This window comes from Sinocyclocheilus grahami, unplaced genomic scaffold (genome assembly GCF_001515645.1).
Source record: "Sinocyclocheilus grahami isolate Dianchi unplaced genomic scaffold, SAMN03320097.WGS_v1.1 scaffold1774.1, whole genome shotgun sequence".
NCBI lineage: Eukaryota > Metazoa > Chordata > Actinopteri > Cypriniformes > Cyprinidae > Sinocyclocheilus > Sinocyclocheilus grahami.
The window spans coordinates 97,110-107,967 of record NW_015506953.1 but is presented as its reverse complement, the minus strand read 5'-3'; the positions used below and the strand labels follow the sequence as shown (position 1 = coordinate 107,967).

At 39.7% G+C, this 10,858-nt stretch overlaps 1 protein-coding gene across 1 annotated transcript in view; it reads right to left on the bottom strand.

Moving 5' to 3' along the window:
• Positions 1 to 9,335, bottom strand: part of LOC107572562 (protein quaking-like) — a gene marked incomplete at its 3' end in the record, with an annotated part of 41,339 nt that extends 32,004 nt beyond the window's left edge. The window contains exon 1 of the mRNA XM_016258985.1: positions 8,623 to 9,335. Coding sequence (XP_016114471.1) covers positions 8,623 to 8,764 — 142 coding nt within the window. The remainder of the gene's footprint in view (positions 1 to 8,622) is intronic.
• Between the last annotated feature and the right edge of the window lie 1,523 nt (positions 9,336 to 10,858).

Here is a 10,858-nt window from a genome sequence, read left to right as displayed (position 1 = left end):
CTCCTCACCAACGACATTAAACACTGTGTCTACACCGGACGCGAGCGGCAAAATACAGTAGAACCTTTATAATCAGTGACGCTGTGTACACTGGATGCAGCGCAGCGCGACAAAACCCGACATTAAACTGATGCTTTGTTCTGTTTATGATGTACTGACACAAAGTTAAAATTATTTGCACCTGTCGCTTTGTCGCGTCCAGTGTAGAGCTGTTGCGGTGCGATGCGACAACTGTAGCGTCCGGTATAGACTCGGTGAGTGAAGCCGAGAGCAAGATAGGCCTCGTCATATTTTCTGCATTTAGCTTTTAAATGACCAGCACCTGCCTGGGTTTGTGCGACTTCATCTATGGCTTTTCTCTGCGCTTTCACAAACCGATCCATCTCCCATTCTAAGTTACGTCCTTTGGCTGTTTACTTATTTCTTTTCTTTTTCTGCTGATGGCCCGTGCTCGACTTGAAGCAGCGCTGCTTAGACCGATACGGGTGTGTCATCAAAGTACTGCGAGAGCTATAAGAGAGCGGGCCGTCTCCTTATACTTGCTCTCGCTCGCCGTACTTTGATGTCATACACCGATCTGATCTTCAAGTCGAACACACCTCTTTACTCTCGCGTGTCACGTGACCGTGTAATCGCAGCCTCTGCGATTGAAAAATCTAAATTTTTCATATCGCGATATTATCGCAAATGCAATTCATCTTTCAGCCCTAATATTTTCCTTAAGATTTTTGAGAATCTGGCCCCAGATCAGTCCTATTTGAGAATGAATGGTTAAGTGTGATTTATGATCAGACTCAAAATAATTATTTAATCTGTTTTACTGACTCGATTACAGTGGTTCTTAAGCTAACAGTTCACTAGAGGAGAAGATTTTCAGTGAAAAATGGAGGTCACTATGAGCTGTCATTGTATGGAAAAGAGCTGCATGAAGATTTTTCCAAATTTCTACTTAAGCATACATTATGAAATACTTTAAATTGAATGTCCCTGAATTGCACTGAGATGCTTCTGGTGTTGTAAGTCACCTGTATATCTCTCCGCCTCTAGCTCCTAATGAGTGCACAGCTCATTTCCTACTCCTCTAATGCCACAAAGTGAGAGGGATTGTAAAGTATCCCAGAAAGGACAACTTACTTTACAACTAAAGACAGAGTCCTAAAGAAGATAATTCTGGGTAAATTGACTTTGACCCCAGTAAAACTCCTCAGGATTAATTAATTGCTCCAATTCAGTGATGAATGTGACCACTTAGACTAATTGTCAGTGGGGCATGCGCTTCTCCAGTCCTCATGGGATCTTTAAGGAGCTTTCATGAAAAGGGCTTTTCCTGAAAGTAAACCGCCTTGTATTGAAGTTTTAGAAGACAAAGTCATTAAAATGGGTCCTCAGAGTGTGATTATCAGCACATCAGATTTTCTCGATGTGAATTTGTGTGAAAAATTAATGACCACTCTTAGTGTGCTTGTCCTGTTTGGGTAGTGATAAACCAGCTGTTTATCAGCAGCTGTACGAATCCTGTTTCCCTGGTTAACTACATGTGTGATAGGATTGTTGTATTTGTCAATGAAGCTTCTTAGTTTTGTTCAACAGACTAAACAAGTTCCTGATAATTGGGAAAACTGGAACCATCTTGTTAATTTATTGACAACCAATAAACCAATTTTTTTTCTTTTAGCCAAAGCTTCCCCGATTGTTAGTCATCCCATCGTCTTTTGAGTATCTGTATAAAGTCAGTTTACAGCCACTTAGGAAAGGTCGTTCTGACTGAAATGATAAGTGACCAATCACAGTCAGTTTTTGTGTTGACATGCCATTTAGAGGCTAAAAACAACAACAACAACAACAGTCAGCTCGGTCACCAAAGAAATTATTAGAAATGTGAAAGACTTTGTATAACACTTTCTGACTATCCAAAACTATAAAGTACTGATACTATTACTGACATTAATGTTTAAAGGGGTCATATGATGCGATTTCAAGTTGTAAGGGGCGTTACATTTCCGACGAGTGCTTGTGGTGTTCGGCCAATCACAATGCACTGGGTCAGCTGGCCAATCAGAGCAGACTGCGCTTGTCGGAAGGAGGGACTTTGTAGAAAACGAAGCGTTTGAGAGAGTCGGGGCATAGAGGACCTACAATAATGTACAGTATTTGAAAAAGAATGTGTTTTTTGAACATTAAAGCATGTCAACATATTCTGTTACACCAAATAATGATCTTTAAAAAAGAATCATATGACCCCTTTAAAAGTTTGGGGTAAGATGTCTTAATGGTTTTGAAAGAAGTCTTTCATGCTTACCAAGGCCGCAATTATTTGATACAAATACTATTTAAAAAACCATACTATAATAACCATTTTCTATTTGAATATCTTTTAAAATGTGATTTATTCTTGTAATGCCAAGTTGAATTTTCACTATCAATACTCCAGTCTTCGGTGTCATGTGATTCTTCAGAAATTATTCTAATATGCTGATTTGCAGCTCAAGATATTATCAATGTTGAAAACAATTGCGCTGCTTATTATATTTGGGGGGGGGGGTTGTGATATTATAAATGTCATTACTGTCACTTTTGATCAATTTAAAACATGTTTGCGGAATGTTTGCTAAGAGCCTCCAACAAAACGCTGAATATCTTTCAAAGATTTGATGCCACTAAACTGGACATTTTGGGCAAATCAGGTAATTAGTTGTTCCTCAGAAGCACTCAGGACTTCTTTTCCAGGCAGACTGGAGCACCCAGATCAGACCCAATCAGATTTCAGACAGCTCTTGCCATTTCTGTGTGCAATTTGCATCAGACTGTCAGTGTCTGTGGGTGGTCCATTGCCATGCCATCTGAGGCTCGACATCCTACAACTAAGAATATCTTGAATTTCATTCAGAATGTTTGAACATTGCACTCGAGTGCCTTGAATACTAAGTATTATGTACTTCTAGTCACTAAGTTGCAGCAGTCAGTTATTTAGAAACCTTTTACGACACCATAAAAGAACAATTTGGTGTACAAACCATGAATGACCATTGAGCATTACCATGCCTTACGGGCCCACATACATCTCTGTTTCTATTACCGTCTCTATTCAAACAGTAACTAACTCCATTCTCTATGGATGTCAGCAGCACAACTTTGCCTTATGGGCCTTGTACTGATGGCAGCGGCTGCTCCCCTGATTAAATTCATCACCTTTATTACAGTGCCGAGTGCATGGCCTAGCATGGCTGACTGCTCCTGTTGCCCATTGAGAGCATTCATCTGCACTAACGGGGGCAGAGGTTTACGCTTGGTCTGTGCATCAGCCTGTGAGCATCACGTCTGCTTCACACAAATGCATCGCTCACAGGTGACATGCCAGGGCCGGTCGCACGTCTCATATCTAAAGGCCACAGTACCCTTCAGAGCGAGAAGAAACGGCTCTCTACAACACTGACTATGGCAAGGGGCTTCAAATAATGTGTATCAAATACACTTGCGTTCGTTAAAGGATGAACTGTGGTTTTAGACTGTGGTTTTGGTCAATGGATCCAATTCACATACTGTAACGTTGTAATTCTAGCACATTTTTTTGGTTACACTTTATTTTGATAGTCCACTTTAGACATTCTACTAACTATAAATAACTTTGCAACTACATATCAACTAATTTCAATTAATTTGCAACTACATGTCTACTAACTCTCGGAGTAGACTGTTAAGTTAGGTCATAGTCAGTATGTTGTATGTTGTGGACCCATCAAAATAAAGTGTTAGAAGATATTTATTAGACAGTCTACTAATACTCTAATGACTGCTAGTTGACATGTAGTTACTTACTGTTAGTAGAATGTCTAAAGTGGATTATCAAATTAAAGTGTTGCCTTTTTTATATATATTTCGCTCTCATAATAATTTTTTTAATGTACATACATTTACAACACTATACTTTGGATTATATTATCTTGGTAATACATTTCAGAAATATAGTTAACGCTGCTGCGTAAGTGTTTCTAATACAGCTACGGGAGTGATGGTAAATTTGACATCTTTCTCTACTCTGACCACTTTAATCAATCTCTATATTTCTATATATTATATAATTTTTTTTGCATGGCAAATCATTGCAAACCCCCTGGAAATATACATTGTAATATATGTTGAAGATGGATTAAACTATTTTCCCAGTCACTGTAGGAATATATACACTGACTAGAAATATATCGTTCAAAATGTTTAGTACACAAGTTCACATTTACATTTTACATATAAGTACATATTTGCTTCGGCACAAGCTCTAAATCCCCCTTGGATTACTTAATTAATAACAAAAAGTAATGTTTAATACAAAACAGTAAGCAGAAATAGAGACGAAATTTGTGTGGTGGATGGCTGATTTATTTTATTTTTTTGTTATTTAAAAACGTAATTAATCATGTCCCCTGACCTGCATGCAATTCTGTATTTTAAGGGATTTTCCTATCACTAAAGCAATTCAAGCTTAGTTAGTTGTAGGATTTTCTCAGGAATTCAGTCACATCATTTAATAGATAAGCAGCCCTAGTTTTAAATGTTATCTGCTATTCAAACAGTTTTTTCATCCAAAGTGTAAAACAGTAGCCTACTAGCTACAAGGACAGTCCCCATGGAGCAACCCAGGGTTAAGTAAAGTGCTCTAGGGCACAATAACAATAAAGGATCCCAGACACTCCATCAGTATACGGTGCCCTCTGATTAAATGTGAACTTGTGACCTTTGGATACCGATAATATAATCAGCCTGGCTCTACACCTACTAAATGAGCACCATCCCAAATGTTCAAGAGGGAAAAAAAGAGAAAACAATAATGATATTATAGTAATTTATGAGACAATATAACAGTTTGTCTATATTTCTAGTTTCAGTAGATCACAGTAATCTAGAGTCATTTACAAAAATGAACAGAGCTCTCATAGTGATAATGACAGCAATTGCCTAAAATTCAAAGTGCTCCCAAGCTACTGCTTGCATCCGATTATGTGATATTACAAACGAGAGTGTAAAATGAATGCACATTATGAGATGGATGCAAGCCGACACAAACGCACACATTCACACACTCTCATCCAAACAGAGCCAGATTTGTTGGATATTACAACACCCCACGGGGAATATCACACATGCGATCTCACACGGCTACTGAGCGCTTCTGAGCTATCGCTTGCCTCGATTATCGATGATGCCACAGATTTTCAACACTTTCAGTTCATTTCTCCATTTTCATTCTCACAGAGCCGTGCAGAAATGAGTTTCATGTATGATCAATGTAGTGGTCCAGCATGAGCGTCGTTCTAGGACAGAATAGAGCTGAGCTCGGCAAAAGCTGATGATTTAGCGTTGCTTTGGTGATGGTTCCACTGTAGCGACAAAGCTTCTGAGATTACAAAGGAATACATATATGTTAAAGCACGCAGTCTGTGAGTTGCAGTACTATAGCACGACAACAGGACATTGATTTCTCCATGAATCTAAAGAAGCACATTTTCTGATCTCATAACCACTAAAGATCATGACCAATTGCAATTAGTTTTCTAAAAGGCATATGATCAGAGGCATGCATGCGCACGCTCCTAACATGCAGATCTGAGCAGTGTCCTGTTTATCGGAGGTCAGGGCTCATTTCTGCAATGGTTCAATAGTGGAAGTGAAACCGACTGCTCAGTTCACTCTCCTGAGCACAAGACTAACTCGCTATCTCAGTCTGACGGAGTGTGTGCTCCCTTGACAGCGTTATTAATTCAGATTTGCACAAGCTAGACTGTGACAAACCCATAATGTGTGGTGGAGGAAACGACTCTAACTGGCATATTACTCAAAAAGATTGCACTAAACAGCATGACACATATCTACGCCAGATTCTCACCAACTCTCCATATAAAAATCTGTGAAAACTGACGATGTGAGTCATACTTCGCAAGTGAAACGCAGAATATTCTTCATGTTGGCAGGTAAGATCAGCCGCATCGTCCTGATTACATGGCTAATGTTAAAGGCGAACATCACCGGCTTTATCCAGAGAGGAAAGCTAGTTTCGACCAGAGGGAAAGGCTGTAAATGTGAGTGACAAGAAATAAACAAGAAAACGACTGTGAAACTGCTGCAATTCACAAAGCGCAGTGTAAAGCACGCAGGCCCTCCCGAGGGGCGTATGATGATGTCCGAAATGCGAGTTTAACAGGATAGTGTGTAAAAGACACGTTTTGATGGATTTTAGTGTCTAAACTGACAAATAAAAATGTATTTGATTATATAAATCTAAAAATGAAACTGACATTTTAAAATTACATCACAGAGGAGTTATTAGGCTTACGTCACTCCGCTGTGATTTGCAGATGAATACGATCCTCGGGTATTTAACTGCGGATGCCAAGGGACTGCATCCACACTGGAATGGCATGCTGGGCGCAGATGATTCACCGGCGGAAAACAGTTATTTGGGACTGTGTGTCAGCGATTATAAACCTACCAACCTTCCTAACTTGAGCGAGGAAGGGTGGCAGCGCTCAGAGATGTCAGAAAAATAACGACACCCTCTCCCTCATACTGTAATGAGAAAGTAATGATGAGTAATGAGTCGGTAATGTAGAGTAATGTGTGTAATGATGGAGTTTTATAAACATAATTTAAAACGTAGGTTTGCTCAAGAGGTTCTAAATTATTACAAGCACGACATCATGATCTGAAATTACGTTTGCTTTGTTTGACAACAGGTTTTTTTTTAACAGATTTTCAATTGGCAGGGAAAGTCCATAAAGCAAAAGAAATTAAAATGCATGTGTTAAATAGGCAAGAATATTACAAAACAAAAGAACAATGAAAATCAGTCTACAGTCACAGAACGGCCTCTGCATTCAGGAATAAAAGGAACTTAAGAAGCTGGTTAGAGGGGGCCCTCTCAGGGGTCATTTAGATAGATAGATAGATAGATAGATAGATAGATAGATAGATAGATAGATAGATAGATAGATAGATAGATAGATACTACAGTCACAGAACGGCCTCTGCATTCAGGAATAAAAGGAACTTAAGAAGCTGGTTAGAGGGGGCCCTCTCAGGGGTCATTTAGATAGATAGATAGATAGATAGATAGATAGATAGATAGATAGATAGATAGATAGATAGATAGATAGATAGATAGATAGATAGATAGATAGATAGATAGATAGGCCTAGATAGATAGATCAACAAGATGCTTTAATCATCCTTTAAACAGCTAATTACCGTAATTTAATTTGCAATAAAGGCCCAAGGCTCTCTATAAAACATTTATAAAACAGTCTGAACGAGAAAAAGAGCACAGTTTGGGGAAATATATAAACCCTATTAAGAACTTTATAAAGTTGACAGCAGGAGATGGGTACAAGACGTTTCTAAAAAGAATTAGTCAGGAGCCCCCTGGTGCCACAGTACATGTAATTCTCACCCTAAACCACAAATTACTGAGTGGTCGACTGCTCTAGGACAACAGTTAAACCAGGGGTGGGGAATGTTGATCCTGGAGGGCCACTCTCCTGCAGAGTTTAGTTCCAACCCTGAAAAGCCCTAGAAAAAAAAACCCTAAATGCATCCCGAAGACCTTGATTAGCTGGTTCAGGTGTTTTTGATTAGGGTTGGAGCTAAACTCGGCAGGGACACCGGCCCTCCAGGATCAACGTTCCCCACCCCTGAGTTAAACCATGTCATGGTGCACATAGGCTACTGTATAAAAAGACTAATTTGACAAACTAAGCTTTGTGAATATTTATGCATTATGCTTAGATACAGCAAAAAACGGTTTGTAGGCTATTGTTGTGTGTGCTGTTTTAAATACAAATGTTGGGTTGTTTTTTTATAGCCTATACTTAACTATTGGCTGACACATACTGGGCCATTTTGTTGGGTTATTTTGGTAAACAACAGGTCTGGCACCTACTATTTAAATAGCAACGGTCCAGAAGAAGATCTGTTGGTGTGACAGTAAGTTTCTCTTGCTTGTGTAGGCTCACTCACTACATTTTTGTTGTTATCACGTAGACATTAGTCCAAAACTATTTACACAACTATTCACTCGTAACTTAAGTGATGGTCAACTTTCTCTTTTAGGCCAGTCGAACCGATGGGCTACATCAGTTCAACATCGACTCCTGTTGTAAATCTCTCGATATCTACCTGTGTAAAGCGGTTCATTTAGAGTTTAAGTGAGATAATTTTTACTTAGGCTATGAGTTTTATTTTTTGTCTCACAGTTAACAACTGTCTCTCAAATATTAAGGTGAAATTGTAAACGGAACCTATTGCATTACGGTTTTATTCACATAAACATATCAAAACGACATTTTTCTAACGAGACATATATTAATAACCAACAAAAACACTGTAAAATCATTTCGCAAGCCACAGGTTATCCCCTTGAAACGGAGCGACTACCGAATGGGAGCGTAAACTTAAGCGGCTATTAAAGCAGAACTAAAAGGTTGTATAAGTGGTGAGTTTGGCAAAATAGGGATGAAGATCTGACACCAAAAATGCAACTGATGCTATACATTGCTACTGTTAACCGCTTTGCCTTAAGCGCGAACGACCGCGCTCCGTTTCCAGCACCGTTCGGTGAGATTTGAGGGACATTACCTTCGTCGAGAAGCCGTTCGAGGTGGTTGAAGATCCCGCAGAAGTTGGGCAGACTGCTCATCAGTTTCTTATCGTTCATGAGCTGCATCAGATAATCAGGGGTCGGCTTCGGCTTCTCTTTCGTTTCCATTTCCCCCACCATATTCCACAGAAATCACCACCGACGCCCCAAAACAGACGGGAAAAGTCCCAAAAATAAATAAAGGCTTGGATATAAATAGAGTACAAAAACGCAAGTGAAGAAGGCAAGTGCCTGACCCGTCCGCGGAAAAGGCTGCTGTCTCTGTCTTTACGCACAATGCGCTGCTGCAATAGACTACGGCAATTCGGGAGATGACAGTTGTTTAGGGCAGCTGATGAAATGAAATTAAATGAACAAAATGAAATATAAACGTGTGGACAGGGAAGCCAGGTCTCCTTTCAGAAACAATTCCCGATAAATCCCACAAGTTACTCGCAAAGGCGACTCCCGCGTGCCCACAGCCCCTTTTAAGATTTATTTTAGCGAGAGATTTGTCCTTAACTTCCTCTTGAGGCGGAGAAAATGCACCCTTTCCCCGAGTTCCCCAGAGCTTCCTGTGTCTTGTCTGTCTATGTGTGCAGCGCTAGAAACGTCTGTCCCTCCCGTCTCTCACGCGCAATGAAGGCGCTTTCTCAATGAGATTGGCATTCGGTCCTCCGTTACCGACCAGCTCCTCTTGCGCTCTCGAGCCCGTCACATGATCACAACTGAGTCCCAGCAGCAGAAATCAGACTGTGGGAGGAGAGAGAGAGAGAAGAGAGAGAGTCTGTACATTTGAAAAACAATTAGCCCATTTTAAATGCGACTCGTTTCTGAAGCATGTAAGATGTGCATCTGGCGTATTGCGATGAATGGCTTCACATGAACTATTCCATAGAGATGCTGTTTTCCCCCCTAGTGCGTGCAAACTGCAAGTGAACGTGAATGTCTATGCATTCTCCCAAACGCTTGTTCTCTACACTTACCAGCTATCAGTTATCCCAATTTCTGTGTTTTCGATGTGTTTTCATTTACTCCCCATCATGTCCTTCTGAGAAGATATGGTTTGTTTTCATTTAAACATAAAATGAGATATTGGGCGATATTTTTGAGTTGCACTTTCATAAAGATATGTCCATATGAGCTACTGCATATTCCAAATCTTATAAAAGTCATGCATTTGATAGGTTTCTATGAGGAACAGACTAAAGTTAAGTCGCTGGATAAGTTTTGTTGCACTTTTTTTATTGTGCGTAAAGAGCAGCCCTGACAGTCTACCAAATATCTCCTTTAGGGTTTCATGAAAGAAAAGTATGCTAGTTTGAAACAGCATGAAGGTAAGTAGGCCTAATCAAATTAAGTTTCATCTTTCTTTAAATTATACCTCTGCATGTTTTATTGAGAACGAAAGCTCTATCCCCATTGTTTTGAGGTGTTTGTGAGACTGAGTGTGTATTGGTCACATGGGTCTAATATTAAAAGACTCATCCTCTTTTGGCAAACTGGATGGGAATATAGTGAAGTATAAGAAGTGGGATTGACTAAACGCCGGCGCACATCAGAACGTACCACAATGGTAAAGAAGAAAACAAGGCATTTATCTCAATAGGAGATAGATAGATAGATAGATAGATAGATAGATAGATAGATAGATAGATAGATAGATAGATAGATAGATAGATAGATAGATAGATAGGCCTAGATAGATAGATCAACAAGATGCTTTAATCATCCTTTAAACAGCTAATTACCGTAATTTAATTTGCAATAAAGGCCCAAGGCTCTCTATAAAACATTTATAAAACAGTCTGAACGAGAAAAAGAGCACAGTTTGGGGAAATATATAAACCCTATTAAGAACTTTATAAAGTTGACAGCAGGAGATGGGTACAAGACGTTTCTAAAAAGAATTAGTCAGGAGCCCCCTGGTGCCACAGTACATGTAATTCTCACCCTAAACCACAAATTACTGAGTGGTCGACTGCTCTAGGACAACAGTTAAACCAGGGGTGGGGAATGTTGATCCTGGAGGGCCACTCTCCTGCAGAGTTTAGTTCCAACCCTGAAAAGCCCTAGAAAAAAAAACCCTAAATGCATCCCGAAGACCTTGATTAGCTGGTTCAGGTGTTTTTGATTAGGGTTGGAGCTAAACTCGGCAGGGACACCGGCCCTCCAGGATCAACGTTCCCCACCCCTGAGTTAAACCATGTCATGGTGCACATAGGCTACTGTATA